This window comes from Octodon degus, unplaced genomic scaffold, assembly GCF_000260255.1.
Source record: "Octodon degus isolate 3935 unplaced genomic scaffold, OctDeg1.0 scaffold00215, whole genome shotgun sequence".
Taxonomy (NCBI): domain Eukaryota; kingdom Metazoa; phylum Chordata; class Mammalia; order Rodentia; family Octodontidae; genus Octodon; species Octodon degus.
Genome location: NW_004524791.1, coordinates 1786865 through 1804463, shown reverse-complemented (window position 1 = coordinate 1804463; position 17599 = coordinate 1786865). Strand labels below are relative to the sequence as shown.

At 59.2% G+C, this 17599-nt stretch overlaps 1 protein-coding gene across 2 annotated transcripts in view; it reads left to right on the top strand.

Annotated features, from left to right (window-relative positions):
- Fbxo31 (F-box protein 31) overlaps window positions 1–14390 on the top strand; it is a 32531-nt gene extending 18141 nt beyond the window's left edge. For both annotated transcript variants that reach the window (XM_012517808.2, XM_012517807.2), the window contains 7 exons: window positions 3020–3096; window positions 3419–3586; window positions 3884–3958; window positions 8693–8802; window positions 9010–9163; window positions 10185–10549; window positions 12604–14390. In XM_012517808.2, the coding sequence (XP_012373262.1) occupies window positions 3020–3096; window positions 3419–3586; window positions 3884–3958; window positions 8693–8802; window positions 9010–9163; window positions 10185–10549; window positions 12604–12826 (1172 nt within the window). In that variant the 3' untranslated portion in view covers window positions 12827–14390. The remainder of the gene's footprint in view (window positions 1–3019; window positions 3097–3418; window positions 3587–3883; window positions 3959–8692; window positions 8803–9009; window positions 9164–10184; window positions 10550–12603) is intronic.
- The last annotated feature ends 3209 nt before the right edge of the window (window positions 14391–17599 follow it).

Here is a 17599-nt window from a genome sequence, read left to right as displayed (position 1 = left end):
AGCTCAGCCCACCAGGGGGCGGGGCTGGCTGGCATGTGGCGCTGGGGATTGAACTGTGGTCCATATGCTTTGCTAAACTTGTTCTAAGTAGGTGCTTTAGACCACTGAGCCATCTCACCAGCACCTTTGGTGCAGTTTTGAAAACACATTGCAGACACTGGGGAGATCCAGCAAATCTGGGTGAATCCCCAGTTTCCCTGGACATAGCTAGCCAGGACTAGCCCTGGGGCCCCCTGGAATGCCAGGTCTGTCTTTGCTGTGTGAGAAAGGATGGACAGCCTTTGCCCGAGACAATGTGGGGTGCACTCGAGGGGAGCAAGCTGGCACAGCTCAGGCCAGGGGTGAGCTCTGTGGATCCTGGCCACAGAGTCCGCAGGGACCCAGGAACGCTGGGTCAGCTGCTCTGGGTGCTGCGTTGATGTCTCCTATGGCTGCGTGTTGGCGGCAAGTTGTGTGGACAGTGACCGAAAATCACTTGGTGTGTGACCGGGCACCGGGGCTTCACGGGCCCGCCCGCTGCCAGGCTCGGCAATGCCGCTGCTTCCTGGAGAGCCGGCACGAGCATCCCCTCTGGGTGAAGCGGGACCGCCTTGGGTAGCACAGACACTGCTCCCGCGAGCGTGCTGGGTGGGGCGGCCTCACAGAGGCCGGGCCACGAGGTCTTGCATTGTATGCAGAAGCCACCCGTGAGACCCTGTCCTCTGCAGTTTTGCTTGAGTGAAGTGGGGCCACCATGGTGACACCTCGGTTACTTCCCATCCTTAACATGTGAGCTGAGTTCTGCCCAGCTAACTACCGCTTTTGCCAGTGTGCTGGAGGGTCACACCCGCTCACCCAGTGACCGCCCTGGACAGGAGAGAGCCACAGGCCTAGGCAGGTGTCCTGCCAGCCCTGGGCTGTGAGGCCCCAGCTGGTTCAGAGGTGGCTCTGTCTTGGGGCTGGGTACACCCCAGGGCGGGAAGCACACAGATTTGGGGTGAGTTCCTGGCTTGCCCCGGGAGGTGGCACGAGCGCCCCTCTGCAGGCGTGTGGTGGGGCCAGTCGGCTTGCTCTGCAGGCTCAGTTCTTGCCAGCTTGCAGTGCCTGTTTGCCGGAGTGCTCTGCGGTTGCTACATCAGTTGAAGGTGAAGGAGAGAGTTTCCTGCTCATGGGTTATTTATAATTCAGTGTACCATCAGACGGAGTTAAAATTCACCTATGAGAGACATTCCCCCCATCATAGCGTGCAGTATTCAATTTATGTGACTTGTAGCATTTTTAAAAAATAAACTTCAATTTCTTTAATTTCTCAACTGTAAATGGCAACAAAATGTTACTGTTTTCTTTTTTTTTTTTGTGGAACCGGGGATTGAACTGAGGCCCTTGTGCTTGACAGGGAAGCACTTATTCCACTGAGCCATCTCCCCGGCCCCCTGTTTTCATTTTTTGTCCTTAACAACAGACTCTTCTCCCAGACCCCATCCATGGTGCTGGTGGGGGGCTGCTGTCTGGGGACCCAGACACAGAAGCACAGTGTGGCCATCTGAGGCCCCGACGTGGACGCCCAGAAGTGGCCCGTGCAGGCCACACTTCACTCCCAGCCACTCTTACCCACTACAGTGGCAGCGGGTCCTGGCCAGACTCCTCAACTTGTATATTTTTTTGGTACAGGGGATCAAACTCAGGACCTTACACTTGAGGCGCGTCCCCCGCTGGGCTGGGCTAGCTCCCCCGCCCCTCCGATCTTTTGACCATGTTTGCTCCTGGGAAAACCTTGGGTTTTGAGGGTGCCTTTTGGTATGGCTGAACTGTTGAGAGCAGCCCTTCCTGCAGCAGCTGGTGGCTGTGCCTGTCAGAAAGCTGTGCCGCCTGCCCAGCGTGCTCTCGGCCATTCGGCTGCGCACTGGGAGGGGTTCCCTGAGCGGTGGGCCGCCTGATGCTTGCCTTTGTGCGGGGCCTGGGCTGCTGGCCGCTGGGAGGCTGTGGACTCTTTTGATGCTGCTTTTCAGTAAAACAGGGAACCCGGCTTGGACTTAGCGTGAGTGATGGGTGCGTCGCCTGCGTGGGCCTTGTAGAGGCTCCAGCGTCGTGTTACATTTGCAGAGAGCTGGAGGTTGCGGCAGTAAAGTTGAGAGACGAGAGAGGAGGAGAGACATGCTGTCTGGTGGTGTTTATTTTTCCAATATTTTACGAAAGAATTAGACAGTGAACACCCATTTCCTCGTGTTCTGCAGCACTTGGTGTCGTGTGGCTGGCTGGCTGGCCACCCCGCCACCCTCTGCCATCCCTGTGTTGACTCACATTCTGTCACAAGTCACAGCCGTCATCAGCGTGTTTCACCCTGGCCGCTTCTGCAGGCAGCGCGCTGTCTGGGGCTTGGTGTGTGTTGATGGCTCAGGACCTACGTGTTAGCAGCCCCAGACCCATGGCGGATGGCTGTGCGGAGTGAGGCTGCCTTCACCGTTCCATGAACGCATCTGAAGGGGAGCCCTGCGTGGGTCGGGTGGCCGGCGTCCTGCGGGTCCTTCTAAGCCCTCCTGAGTGACAGCGCTGGGCTGGGCCTGGGGTGGGGGCATCTCCCCCAGCTGTGCGCACCCCAGGCCAGGCTCTTTCCCTTCCCTCTGCCAGAGAAGGCAGTGACCTTCTGGCTGCTGCCTGTCCCCAGGCCCTTTGTGGCCTGCCAGGTTGTCTTCCCTCCCTGCCCTCTGTGGCAGTCAGTGCCCAGGACATCTGTGGCCGGCATCTGCAGAGACCCCAGCCCTGCAGTGGGGGGTGGACAGACGGGCTCATGCAGACAGCTGTCCCCCAGGCTGTGCCCTCGCCCATCTGCGCACTCCTGCCCTCATTGCTCAGTGGGCACACAGGCTTCATGGGCAGATGACCAGCACCCAGCGTGCCATGCCTGTGCAGGGCATGAGGGTCACCCCCATCCCCTGCCTTCCCCGCAGCACTCCTGAGCCAAGGGCTCAGGGTCTCAGTGCCCCCCCCCTTCCCTCCTTGGCCGCCTCTAAGTCGATGCCCGGCCCCTCTCTCCTCACAGTGCTCCATCGATACCGACACATTTTGGGATTGTGGCAGCCAGACATTGGGCCGTACGGAGGGCTCCTGAACGTGGTGGTGAGTTGGGGACACTACAGGGTGGGATTTCAGTGCTCTTTCTGTGGGTACAGCTTCCTACTTCCTATCTTTGTGACAGCACAGAGAACTCAGAACTTCTTGTCAGGTGACTTTGAGTGGCCAGGCTTTACCTGTGTGTTCCTCTGCAGCCTTCGCTCTGGATCCCTGGCTTTGGAGGGCAGGATCAGGTGGCTCTGGGGCCTTGCGCCTGGGCCCTCTAGGCCACCAGCCCTCACCTCAGGCCCACAGGACCTGGGCTCAGATGCTGTCGCCTGTGGCCCTAGTTTGGCATCCGCGAGTGACCTTCCCTGTCCTCCTCCAGGTGGATGGCCTGTTCATCATCGGCTGGATGTACCTGCCACCCCACGACCCCCACGTGGATGACCCCATGCGGTTCAAGCCTTTGTTTCGAATCCACCTGATGGAGCGGAAGTCAGCCACAGTGGAATGCATGTACGGCCACAAGGGGCCCCACAATGGCCACATCCAGGTGGGTCTCCCTGAGACCTCAACGGGGCGTGCAGGCAAGGGGTGGCTCTTTGTGGCCACCACAGTCTTGTGCCATCCTGGGCAGGGGCCAGTCGAGTGTGCTGGGCGTTCTCAGCTGCAGGCCTGTACAGACCAGTGAGGCCTGCCTGGATGGTTCTGAGCGCCCCCAGACAGCCTGCTGGAGCCTGTCTTGGGCATACATGGCTACACATGGGGGGGGGGGCACCGTGGTGGGTCACGGGCTGAGACTAACCTGCTGTTCCTCATGGTCCTTCTTCCTCTCACCGGGACACTGAAGATAGTGAAGAAGGACGAGTTCTCCACCAAGTGCAACCAGACGGACCACCATAGGATGTCGGGAGGGCGGCAGGAGGTGAGCCTCCCCGGGGACATGCAGTCCCGGCTGTGTATTCCACAGAGCGCTGGGCTGGCTGGCTGTGGTGAGCGGAGGGGAGAGGCGTGAGGCTGTGTGGTCTCACTGCCACTGTGCGGCCAGCTTGGCTCTCACTTGGTGTGACTCAGCTCCTCCTGCCCCTGCAGAAAGCAGCCTGACAGGCTCACAGAAACAGCGCCCTGTGGAGGCATGCCCTGGAGTCCCTCGGAGTGGGCGTGCATGAGGCATCTGGAGGTCGTCTGTTACCCAGCTCCCCCCAGGGGTGACACTGGCTGCTCCCCAGGGGCGTGGGGAGGCACCTAAGGCCATGGCCAAGGGCCCACGTTTTCCCTGCCTTGGTGGACCTCATGGCCCAGGCCTCTGGGTTATGGCTGCGCGGTGGAAGCCAGGATGCCGTGGTTCCTGTCATGGAAGTGTTTTCACATGGCTCTTACGTTTTAGAATTTTAAAGGTGTAAGTCATACTGCAGTCTCAAAGCTGTTCAGGGGAAGCTTGCACTTGGCAGGTGCAGGGTGCTCCGGGTGGCTTGTGCTTCTTCTATTTCTCAAGTGGTTGCCAGTGGTACTGCGTCAGCCACAGAACTCAGCAGCGGGGCAAAAGCGTGTGTGCTTCTTGGGACCCTCAAAAGTAAACGATGCCCGCTTTCCCAAGTCGGTGGCAGGTGAAGTAGCAGAGATGGCTTCTCATTGATAACATTGTGAGTTTAAATGTGATAGGGGAGCGGGGAGATGGCTCAGTAGGATAAGTGCTTGCCGGGCAAGCGCAAGGGCCGGAGTTCAATCCCGGGTTCTGCCAAAAAAAAAAAGTGATTGTGTACAGGTGTTTGTAACAGCACATATGTAACTGTGATGTCACGTTAAGGACAGCCCTTAATTATTTGGTCTGAGCAGGCCTGCAGTCTCCCTGAGTGGATGGCAAAGCCTTAAATAAAAAAGACAAGTGGGGCTGGGGAGCTAGTTCGGTGGTCTAAGGGCTTGCCTGGCAAGAGCAAGGGTTGGGGTTTGATCCCTGGTACTACGTGCTGTGCGGGCCCCAGAACCTAGATGTGCCGTGCCAGCCCCAGAACCGGGCGTGGTTTCACTGGGCAGCTCAGGGTAGCCTTGAACTTACTTTGTAGTCATCCAGCCCCTGGTTGAGATTGTTGCTGTTTCTCCTGCTATAAGCGAGGCCAAGTATACTGTCCTGTGTTTCTGTGGCCTTGGTCCTTGTGAGAAGTACTGATCCCCAGGCTGCGCCATCATCTTCTGGTCCTGGCCCTGCCTGACCAGCCCCTTGAGGTCTGGTGCCTGCCAGGAAGAACAGACGGGGAGGGTCCTGGTCATTTCCCTCCCTGAGACACAACACCCAGCACCCAGCGCACGGGGGTTCATTGTGGCGCTCAGTCTGTGGAGGTCTCAGTCCAGCATCGGTGGGCTGCAAGGCGGGACGGCATGGTGCTCACATCATGGTGGACAGGAAACGTAGGGGCACCAAGGGAGGAGCCGGGAAGGGAGAGAAATCCTTCCGGGTCACACCTCAGCTGACCCCCTCTTCTGACCACCAGAGCTCATTTCTTGAGAGCAAGTCAGCTACAGCACCCCACGACCCAGTCACCTTCCAAAGGCCCTGTCTGTGAGCACGAGCCTGGGTGTCTAACCCTGACCCTAAGGTGAGGTGGAAGAGTGGGGCACACTGGTGTTCCCTGAGTGGCTCCAGGAGCCCCCTCAGCCCCCTCAGCCCCCAGGGCATTGGGAAGATGAGCTGAGATAGGATGAAGCTCACTGGGCTGCACAGGGGCAGCTCCGCCCGATGTGAGGGTTACCCCTGCCAGAGGGCCCCCATGCCGTCCCAGCACTCCAGGGGCTGAGGCAGGAGGGTCGTGAATTTGATTCCAGCCTGAGAAGTTTAGCAACTTAGCCAGACTCTGTCTTAAGGAAAGAAAAAAAACGGCTGGGGATGTTGCCCAGTAGTGAATAAGTTACTCGGTCTGTGTCCAGGCTCTCGATGTCCCTACCCACCTTTTAGAGACAGGGTCTCACTGTGTAGCGCAGGCCGGCCTCGAGCTTACAGCAGTCCTGCTGCCTCAGCCTCCTGAGTGCTGGGATCACAGGCGTGTGCCAGCAGAGCTAGCTGTGGTGTAATTTGGGTCCATGCTTCCTCCTGTGAGAGGGCTTGCAGAGAAGGACTCGGGCTTCTGTGCTGAGTAGTGGGGCCTGGTGGTATTCCTGGTGATTCTGACCTTTCAAGCCAGGCAGGTAAGGTTTGCACTGTGCACTGGGCACGGGGATGGCACCCAGCTGCCGGCAGCTTGCAGGTGGTGGTAAAGTCTTTGCTCAGCTCATGCCATTTTTTTCATTTGTATGTTTGAGTTTTTTTGTCTTCTTGAGACAGGGTTTCACTGGGCAGCTCAGGGTAGCCTTGAACTTACTTTGTAGCTCAGGCTGAGCTGGTACTTGCAACCATCCTCCTGCCTCAGCCTCCCGAGTGCTGCCTACAGGTGTGCCCCACCACGCCCAGTTTATGGTTGAGGTTTTAAATCTTCCCTGCCAGGGGTCAGTCATTGTAATAGAAGGTTTAATTTAATTTAATTTTTTTTTTATGAGAACTATGTTAGACATGTATATCGTTTAGAAAACAATCCATCTTTTTACAATGTTGAGACTTTCAACCCACGAACAGGCATGTGTCTCCATTTATTTATTTATTTATTTATCTACTTTTAAATTTTATGTATTTATTTGTGTGTGTGTGTGTGTGTGTGTGCGTGTGTGTGTGGCCAGCTCAGCCCACCAGGGGGCGGGGGCGGGGGCGGGCTGGCATGTGGCGCTGGGGGACTGAACCGCGGTCCCTGTGCTTTGCTAAGCTTGTTCTAAGTAGGTGCTTTAGACCACTGAGCCATCTCACCAGCCCCGAAAGTTTAATTTTAATGGTCTGATTTGTCTCATTCTTTGCCTTTCTGGTTGTTTGCTGTGTTCTGAGAGACTTTGCTGTAGCCCCAGCGGTGGTGTCTCCCCTTGAAGCAGAGGACTGGCGGCTTCCCAGCAGCCTGCTTTCTGTCTAGTCTGTGTCGGGGTGGCCGCGTCCTGCATGTGCTATGAGGCAGGGGGTCCCAGTGTCTTCGTGCCCCAGTAGTGTCCAGCTGCCTGAGCACCTCTGGGCGAAGACTCCTTCCCCTCTAGGGAGCTTGTGCACTTGGCTTGAAACCCGACCGGATCAGTGGGGCTGCCAGCTGCGTCTGCCGCTACCGTGCTGGCTGTGATGATGACGACCAACGGCAGTGGGAGTGACCAGTGCACCGCCTGCCAGCTCGACTGGCTTGAGAGATGCCTGGGAGATGAGCACAGTGCACTGCGGGCTGTGTGGGGGAGGGTATGAGGACATGGCCTCGGACGCTGGCCCTGGCTCCTGCTCTCAGGCTCGTCCTCTGCTTCCTGGATGCCGCGGCAGAGTAGCTGTCCTTGACCACACCCTCCTGCATGACGCTCTTGTTGGGATCAGTGACCATGGCCTGAGCCAGATGCACCTGTCATGTAGTGGCATGTGCCTGTTACCTTGTGCCGGTGACGGGAAGCTGCCCAACAGGAAATGGGGAGGTAGGGGCTCCTGAGTTCTGTGGTTGGAGGCTCCCCAGCTTTGATGAAATAACCTGTTCTCAGGTTGCTAAGGATGTCTGGGACAGTAAGGGGTAGGAAGAGCTCAGACTGTAGCCTAGCAGGGCCCTGGCTGCACGTCCTGGCCCACGGGCCCCACCATTTGCTCCCACGCCTCTGCCCCGGAGGCCGCCTGTGTGCCTTCAGCTCTGCCCTGCGGCTTCCAGAGCAGAGGTCTCACTGGTACACATAATCTGTAACATTCATTTTTGTCTCAAGCTTTTGGGATGCAATAAAGAGGATTTTTTTTTTTAATTTTTTTTTTATGCTTAGCACATTGTACATAATCAGTAAAAAATTTATTGAGTGAATAATAAAGAGGATTTTTAAAACTTTCATTTCCCCAGTTTGTACTGCTGGTGCTTGAAAACCCAGCTGGTTCCGGCTGCTGACCTTGTGGCTCTCGTATGGGTCAGCCCCTGTGGGGACTCCTGAGCTCCTGGAGTAGGGCAGCAGAACTCTTAAAACAGCCGAATGTTTAGGAATGGTGTGTTTCCTTTTACTCCGTAGGCTGCTTTTGCCTCCAGTGTGGAGCCGTGCCAAGGAGTCAGGGCTTCCACTGCGAGCGAGGCACACAGAGGCTTGCACAGCAGGGCTAGGAATGAGACGCCTCCGTGCCGGGTGCGCTGGGTGCCGCAGATGTGGGGCATGCGAGAGCTCCAGAGCGGCGAGCCCTTGCTCCCGTCACGCTTGTGCTCGAGCTCGCAGAGAGTGGGCCAAGGCCGTGGAGGCCCCAGAGGACACTGTGCCAGGCCCCGAGGCTGCGTGAGGCCACACTGCCCGCAGCGAGGTCGTGGCCGCGGCAGGCTTGCCAGCAGGGCTTCCCGACAGGGGCCCATGTGCCCACCCTCCCTGGAGCCCAAGCACCAGGCTTGAGTGGTGCAGTGTGGTGCTGGGTCCTTGTAGCCCCTTCCTGTCCCTGACTGCTGCCCAGCCTCGCAGACCCTTGTGGCCTGGCCGCTGGCTTCCCGGCGGGCGCACCTCAGTGCAGCAGGCCCCTCAGCTGCGGCAGACAGGCGCTTGCTGTCGCAGCAGCAGCCCCCTCCTCCACTCCTGTCCCGTGACAGTGTCCTCCTCTGTGCAGGAGTTCCGGACATGGCTGAGGGAGGAGTGGGGCCGCACGCTGGAGGACATTTTCCACGAGCACATGCAGGAGCTCATCCTGATGAAGTTCATCTACACCAGTCAGTACGAGTGAGTGAGTCAGCCCACCCCGCACGCCCTCCGCTGTGCTGTGTGCCCCTCTGTAGGCCTCGGCCAGCAGGTGCTGCCCTGCACTCTGCTGCCGGGGTGGCCTGCGAAGCCGCAGGGTGCCGTGCCGGGGCTGAGTGCCGCACCCCAGGATGCTGGGTACCTGCTCGGCTGAGCAGAGCCCCCATGGCCTCCTGCCCGCTCCCACAGCAACTGCCTGACCTACCGCCGGATCTACCTCCCGCCCAGCCACCCTGACGACCTCATCAAGCCTGGCCTCTTCAAGGGCACCTATGGCAGCCATGGCCTGGAGATCGTGATGCTCAGCTTCCACGGCCACCGTGCTAGGGGCACCAAGATCACGGTAAGCGCTGCTACGCTGTCACTGCCAGCTGGGCTCTGTCCGATTGTCCATGCAGTCACTGAACGTGACATGTGAGGGTCACTGTGGTCCACGGCCCTGAAGCTGTCAGGCCCCCCCAGCGCTGGTGGCATAGGGCCCCCAGTGTACACGGTTCCAGGTCCGTGTGTGTCTGCAGTGGCTGCATGCTGTGTGCAGCCCTGGCCACCTGCAGGGCTGGGGCTGGCTGGGGCCTCACAGGTGGCCCCGCCTGATCTCCTCCTCCGGGTGCCTTGAGCATAGGCTTCTGCAGGGGCCTGGTAGGAAGGTTCCACACTGCCCAGGTGACACGTGCGGGTGTGGACAGCTGTGGGTGTGCCGGCTTGGTCAGTAGAGAGAAGCTGTCCGTGGCAGCCAGCTGTGAGTTCAGGAACAGCCCTCCCCAGGGTCTAGCAGGCCACTGGCTGGGGGGGGTCTCTGTCACACTGCGCTTGACGTCATGCAGCAGTTGCTGGGGTGGTTTGCTCCCATGTCCTGGAGGAGTGCAGCCTGTCCCCTGAGCCCAGTGCTTACAGGTAGCTCCTGGTGCAGTGGTGGCGAACTGGTGGCACCCATGCCGCAGCGGGCGGTTTGTATCATTGCGGGCTCTAGGAGGTTTGCATGGCTGGCCTCATGGAATGGGGCTGGAGCCAGGGTGGGGTTCAACCCACCCCAGGTTTGACTCCCCGTCCCCACATAGCTGCAGGGCTGGGGCATTCCTGAGTTGCTCAGGAGCCACGCCTCCCTGGTACGCAAGTCTGGGCTGCCCTTGGGCCTGCTGCCGCTTCCCACCCCAGGGTTCGAGCACAGGTGAGCACGGGCGGGATGTGCGTGGTCCCCGGGTGCCCAGCAGGCTGCCTGGTTCCATCTTGGCAGACCCCAGATGGGCCCTGCAAGGATGGCATCAGAAGCCTGGTCTATAGGCCTCGCCGTGCGCCTGCCAGGGCACATCTGGCTGGGAAGCGCTGCAGTGTTCTGGTGTCTGAGTGCCTGCCATGCTCCGCAGGGGGACCCCAACATCCCCGCCGGGCAGCAGACGGTGGAGATTGATCTGAGGCACCGCATCCAGCTGCCTGATGTCGAGAATCTCCGCAACTTCAACGAACTCTCGCGAATCGTCCTGGAGGTCGGTGAGCAGGTGCGGCAGGAGCAGCAGCGGGAGGCCGGTGAGGATCCTGTGCTGGCCCAGGAGCAGCCGGCCAGGGAGGCAGAGGCGGGGCCTGGTGAGGACGGCGGCGGGAAGCCTTCGGATGGAGCAGATGGAGCGGCTGCGGCTGAGCAGCCCGACCAGTCCAGCAAGGGGCAGCCCTTCGTGCTGCCCATGGGTGTGAGCTCAAGGAACGAGGACTACCCCCGCAGCTGCCGCATGTGGTGAGGATCGTGCGCGGGGCGGGCCCCGTGGCCTAGTGCTGGAGTGGCATTCCTCGGCCCGGACTGTGCAGTGGCTCCTCTGCATGTCTCATGGGACACGCAGTATCGCTCCTGAGGCAGCTTTGTAGCTGGCCAGGTGAAGACAGGCAAGCTAGAATGCCCCCAGCTTGGTAGGTGACAGCAAGAGGCAGGGTCCGTCCCGTAGGAGCCCTGTCGGAAGCCTGTCCAGGCACTCCGCGTGGCTGGTGTTTGCCACTGCTGTGCACTGGATGTGGCCCCAGGTCCTGCGGTTGCTCCGCCTCCACCCTACTCTGCTGTGTTTCGCTGTCCTTGCTGGCCTCCTGCGGGCCCAGGGTCTGCCAGTTCCCCTCGCCTGGCTCCTCCTGTGTGCTCTCATCCGGCTGCCACCTTGGGCCCTGTTCCCCTGCTCGTGTGTCCCGGTTCCCTGCACTCCAGGGCTGTTTAAACGTTTCTGGAAGCGGAGTGGAATGAAAACTCCCATTCCCAGTTATGCTGACCACGTTTCGGTGCTGGTGGGTAGCCCTGCCCACAGCTGCTGTGTGCGACTGCACGCTGCAGCACTGTGGCCCGGTCAGGACCACACATCCATCTCCTGGTACCGCAGGTACCCGGCTCTGCTGTGGTTCTGTCCGTCCCCTTTTGCCTCTGGATGGCTGCTGTCCCAGGCCCGCAGTGATTTTTTTTTTAAATTAATTAATTTATGTGTGTGTGTGTGCGTGTGTGTGGCCAGCTCAGCCCACCAGGGGGCGGGGCTGGCTGGCATGTGGTGCTGGGGGACTGAACCGCGGTCCCTGTGCTTTGCTAAGCTTGTTCTAAGTAGGTGCGTTAGACCACTGAGCCATCTCACCAGCCCCCCGCAGTGATCTTTATGGGGGAAATCATTTTCTTTGCTTATGCAAGAAGGACAGGGCTGATTCTGCAGATAGAGGCCTACAGATAGCTTTCCAGGGTGATTTCAGCTGTTGAAAATTCTTGAATGGCCATGAAGGAAAAGAGCTTTGTTATTTCTATGAACATGTCACGCTCCCAGGACCCCGTGGCCAGCTTGCGGCCCACGCGCAGGTCCCAAGCATGCTGTGGCGACCTGGCTGCCAGTCACCTCTGCTGGAGCGCAGGACGGTTCTCTGCCCTGTGAGAAAGCTGTGCTGGGTCCCTTCTGCTGTTTTGTGACCTGTGCCGGGAATACCTGTGGTGGCGTTTTCTCTGTGCTGGTGGCCACCGCTTGCCCTGCACCGGCTGGGCATCTCCTTCCCCAGCTAAGAACTACAGGACTGTACCCCTCTTCCCCTGCCCTGCAGGGCCTCAGAGGGAGGCTCTAGGCCAGCCCTGACCTTGCTGCTGCCAGGGCCACGCAGTCCTCACAAGACACAGAGCTGTTTTTTTTTTTTTTTTTTGGTGGCCAGCTCAGCCCACTCTGGGGGCGGGACTACTGCAGCATGTGGTTCTGGGGATCAAAGTGTGGTCCCTGCGCTTTGCCTAAGCTTGTCTAAGCGGGTGCCTTAGACCACTGAGCTATCTCTCCAGCCCCAGGGCTGTGTTTTAAACGAAGCCTGGCTCAGAGCTGCCAGTGGGTCTCTGCGTCAGCTGCATGCTCCATTTCTCATATGTCTGTGTTCTCTAAGGGCTGTAACGATCCCAGAAGTTAAGATCTTTATTTCCACTGGCCTGCTGTGTTCCTGGAGCAGAATTCCCATGTGCCTGCCCAGGGCTCCTGCTGCAGCTGGGGAAGGTGGGGTGATGGTGTGGTCTTCAGGGCCCAGATCTGAGCAGCCCCGGGCTCAGCCCACGAGCACCCCAAGGAGCCCCGAGCCCAGGCCTCTACCTCCAGGACATTGGCCATGCTGGTCTTTGGTGAAGATGGCACCAGGCCTCCAGCTACCCCTGCAAAGACAGGTCCTCTTCAGACTCTGTTGGCCTGTGCCTGGCGCACACCGTGGGGACCGGCCTGGCAAGAAGGGTGCTCTGGGATGCCCAGGGTGCCTGCCATGCCCAAGGCCCCCTCTCCCCTCATGCTGTGCCTCTTTTCTCTCCAGCTTTTATGGCACAGGCCTCATCGCTGGCCATGGCTTCACCAGCCCAGAGCGCACACCAGGCGTCTTTATCTTGTTCGATGAGGACCGCTTTGGGTTCATTTGGCTGGAGCTGAAGTCCTTCAGCCTGTACAGCCGGGTCCAGGCCGCTTTCCGGAATGCAGACGCGCCGTCACTGCAGGCCTTTGATGAGATGCTCAAGAACATCCAGTCCCTCACGTCCTGAGCGCCTCGCCAGCCAGTGCCCCTTGCGGGCCCTGCCACCGTGAATGGAAGCAGCATGCACTTGGAAATGCGGCCTTCTCGCCAGGCTCCCTGCCCGGCCCCTCAGACACCTTCTGTATAGCGTGTAACATATTCCTGTACATTGTCGGTAGCCATTAAGGAAAAAGCTGAGCATGTCAAAACAGAGAAAAGGAAAGAGTGGGTGAGCAGAGTGATCTGACTAGCAGAGGCCGAGGGCATGTGGGGTGGAGGCAGGAGCTGTGTCCTCGGCGCGTTGGCTTTCTTCCAGAGCACAGGCTCCTCCAGGGGAAGATCTGGGCGGCAGCCAGGCGTTCTCCCCTGAGCAGATGAGACGAGCGCGGGTGGGGTGTCCTGCTACACCTGTCAGCCGCTTGGTAAGCGGAGCAGATGTGGCCATGGCCTGTGAGGGCCCAGGAGGTGGTGAGGGCGTGGTTCCCCCCAGTGGGTGTGGAGAGGATTTGCCCCCAGATCAGAACTCCTGGGAGTTGTGTGTTGTTTTGTGCCCTTCCCCCACTGCCCCTCTTTTGCACCTGCTCCGTGCCCAGTTGCCCGGCACTTGTGGGGTGCTGGTGTCGTTTCACTGTATAGTGCGTGCAGGTACAGTTCTGCAGTGTGGCCACTCTGGCACCCTGTGAAGCCTTTCCAACGTGGTCTGCTTGTCAGAGGCCGGGAGCTGTTCAGGACCCTGCAGTGTCCTGTCAGTGTGGGGATGCTGAGTGCCCACGTGTCTTCAGCATGGTTTCCCTGCAGTTAACGCCAGCATTTTTAGACTCTACCAAGGTCTTGCTGCCATCGGTGTCCCTGGAAGGACAGGGACTCTTGAAATCTGCCCCCTTCCTGCCCTGTGGTTTGTTCAGCCTTGAGCCGACTTGCAGTATGCGCATCCCTCTCTCAGTGCAGGCCCCTGGTGGCCGCTCTGAGCCCTCCTCTGGGGGTGCTTGGGATTTACCCCGCTGTTGAGAGATCCCCTGGCAGTCATGTGGTGCCTTCGCCTAGAGATCAGCTGAGGACATGCCATGCAGTGTTTTGCTAATTAATTTCTCCCTGACTGGCCTTAAAAAAATTTCCATGGTCCTAGCTTCTGTTCACTGGCAACTCCCGACCAGCTTCACTCCCACTGCAGAACCAAGCAGCTCTGGCGGGGACCCTGTGTTCACACTGCCCTGGGAGGTGGAGAGGCAGGGGCGGAGCAGGGGCACCCTCCTGGGCAGAGCAGCACTGTCCTCCTGGCGGTGGGAGACACCAGGGCTCACCCTCCCGGATTCTTCTGGGGTCCTCCAGCGAGCTTCGAGGGCTTGGCCCCCGTTTCTGGCATTCTGTGCAGGGTTGAGCCTGACGTCTTTGTCACTTCCCTGTCGGAGAAGGCAGCCCGAGAAGGGTGGTTGCCCTGACCACAAGCTGTAAGGACAGTTGGGTGCAGAGACTGTGGCTGTAAGTTTTACCACTACTGAAAGAACTTCAAGAGAATGCATTTTCTATGAAGGGCCTGTGGCTTGTCTGAGGGGCCTTTCTCCACTGGAGGAGTCCCTTCAGCATTGAAGAGAAGTACTGATTAAAAAAATTCTCTAAACTGCGTAGTCCGCTTCTAGTGTTTGGGCATATAAATGGTTTCTACTAATTTCCAAAATACCAAAGGCTCTGGGGAGCCTGTGGGCAGTGTGGGTATCCCCCACTGTTGGGCCTGGATGCCACCAGGCAGGGCCTGCAGCCTGGAAGGGGACGGCCGGCTGCCCACAAGGATGCTGCGTGTGTCTGCCAACCTCTGCAGTAGCACAGGGCAAATTCCCCAGGTGCCAAGCCCTGCCACGTGCTACAGGTCAGGCTCCAGTGTGGCAGGTGGAGCCGGGTGTGGGGGTGCACACCTGTGATCCCAGCACTCTGGGAGGCTGAGACAGGAGGATTGCAAAATTTGAGTCCAGCCTGGGCCGCTTAGTGACAGCCTGTGTCCCAGAACATAAAGGTGGGCCAGAGACGTGGCTCGGTGTGAAGGCCCTGGACTCAGGCTCCCACAGTGAAAACCGAACAAATGGCTGATGACGTTGTTGGTCTTACAGGTTCCCAGGAAGAGCGCTGGTAGTGGGACTGCAGGACTGGGGGGGTGGGCAGGCGGACGAGTCTTTGGGCCTTTCTGTCCCTTGGCGCGCGCCTCTGCGCCCTCAGGTCTGCTCCCAGGCTCTGGGGATCAGGGCCTTTTGTGGGGCTCTGGGTCTTTGAAATGCTAGTTGTCCTAGTGACCAGTGACTCACAAATCACCCAAGCACACCAGCGGGGAGGAGTAGGCTGAGGATGAGTGGCTGTGTGGCGCCCCGACACGTGTCAGGTGGCTCATCACGTGGGGAGTGCGGTGGGCCCGTGAGCCCGCGGCTCTCCTGGGTTCTGTGCAAGGCCAGTGTCCTCATCTGAACCAGGCCTTTCTGTCTCCTGCGCATGTGTACTGGGGACTGCAGAGCTCCGCGTGTCCAACTCCCATGGGCGAAGCTTGTACAGAGGGGAGCTGAGGTGGGGACGTGGTGGTCACCTGCCTCACACAGCCCGTCTCCTGTGTGGCTCCCTTGCCCTGAAGGCCTGGTGTTCTGCTGTGTGCCCCGGATCTTCCCTCTCTGGGAGTCTCTTTGTAGTGTGACCTCTAGTGGGGATGCGGGGTCTCTGCCTATGGAACCAGGGATTGAACTCAGGCCCTTGTGCTTACCACGCAAGCGCTTATTCTACTGAGCCATCTCCCTGGCCTTTTTTTTTTTTTTTTTGGTGGCTTCAGAATGCCTTCAGGGCAGGTGAGTATCTGGGGATCGAACCACAGCATCCTGAGCCTGACTGCTTTGTTTAAGCAGGCACTTAAACAACTGAGCTAACGGGCAGGCTCCCCCACCTCCCCCCACCCCAGGTCTTGATCCCAGTCAGCAACGGGCAAAGAAAAGCCCTCTGAGTGGTTTGCAAACCCTCCGCTTTGGCTTGAATGGCTCTGTGTGGTGCTGGGCTGGCAGGTCTGCGTCCTCCCCGGGAGGCTGATGCCCTGTGGGTGCCGCCTGCACTGAGCACATGGCCTGCTGGTCTTAACCCAGTGCGTCCACCTGCACGGCCGCTGTGGCCACGTCCTGAGGCGCCCTGGAGAGTCCCCTGGGCCCCGGAGTGGCTTGCGGCTCTCCATCCATGCCGAATGCCACCAGGGAGGCGTTCACCAGGTGTTCTCACTGAAACAACTTGGGAGGCGCAGGTTGGTTAAGGCCAGCCCCATGTAAGTGGGAAGTAGGGAGGCTGAGTAATATGCCTGGGGCCGCGCAGCCAGAGAGGCTTTAAGAAACAGTGCTTGGTTTTGACATATAATCTGTGTCCAGGGAACCGTCCTGCGAGCAGTTTTCTGAACTGAAGCAGTGTAAGCTGCACCCAGGGCAGGCCTCCGCCTCAGCTTTCCTCTCACCAAGGTACAGCCTGGGGCCCCACCCAGCGAGCGTGGCCTGGTGCCTGGCGGGGTCTCTCGGCTTTTTTTCATGACCATCCTTTCAGGAGAAGCTCCCTACCTTCTACCCCTTGACACTGTGACACCACGGACATGCTGTCTACCTCCTGTGCCTCGCACTTCACAACAGCAAGGTTTGGGTCACCCCCTCCACGGGCCAGTGCTAGCCCTGCAGGCTGGGCCGGGGGTTCTCACCACGAGGCCAATGCCCCTTCCTTGGCAGCTGGCTGGCCATACTGCAGGGCGGCCTAGCCCTCTCCTGGCAGTGGCACCAGCTTTTTCCACTGGATTCTCTATGAGCCAAGTCCTTACCAAGTAACATCTATGTTTTCTCTCATTTGCCCAGATAAAATACCCAACGTCCCACGTTAGAGGAGGAAAAGTTTGTGGGCTCGTGATGTGTGGAGGTTTCAGCTCACAGCTGGCTGCTCCAAGGTGGGGTGCCATGGCACAGGGGTGTCGTGAACAGTTCACGGCGCCCACGTGTAGTGGAGGCCACACGAGGCAGACCAGGTGCCGTGTCCCTTACGTGGCACGCAGGCTCCCAGCATGCACACCCACACCTCTAGCCAGACCTGGCAAGTCAGCCAGCGCCTGCTTCACTCACTGTGCGGCTGTGGTCCCAGCATCACGCCGTACATCCAGCCACCACGGAAAGCCCCCGACTCATGAGGCTTTGGGGGGACGTTTAGACACCGTCGAAGCAGCACCCACAGGCAGCTTCTGCAGGACCGCGTGGTGCGTACACAGGCCTGCGACTTCCATGCCTGCCCTGCTGCCCCAGCCCCAGAGACTTCCTGCTCCTCAGGCAGTGCCCTCTGGCTGGTGTGTGGTAGAACTCACTGGGGCTGACCGTGCCTCCTCCCAGGTGCCCACTGCCCTGTCCCAGGGCTTACCTGCCTGTGGCTCAGCCCTGAAGCCCGCCTCATGAAGTCATCTCAACAGTAGAGCTGAGAGGCTGGCTTGGGGCTGCCACTGTCCCCACCTAGGTGCTCATTCTGGGCCCTAGGGATGGCCCTCCTGAAGCCACCGCTATGCCTGACTGTGGGTTCCAGAAGCCCAGCCCCGAACTAGACTAATCTACCCTGTCCTTGGGCTCCTGGGTCCCTGCTCCCCTTAAGACTCAGGAGGCCAAGGAGGGCGTGGCTTAGTTGTCACAGAGCTCCTCTCTTGTCACCAGAGTTCTACTGGGAGGCAAGCTTGTGGAGGGGCTTTGGGAACGGAATACTCGGCAGGTGGGCAGCCTCTGCTCCCAGAGTGGTGGGGCCGTGGGGGTGGGGTGACAGGCACTGGGAGGCA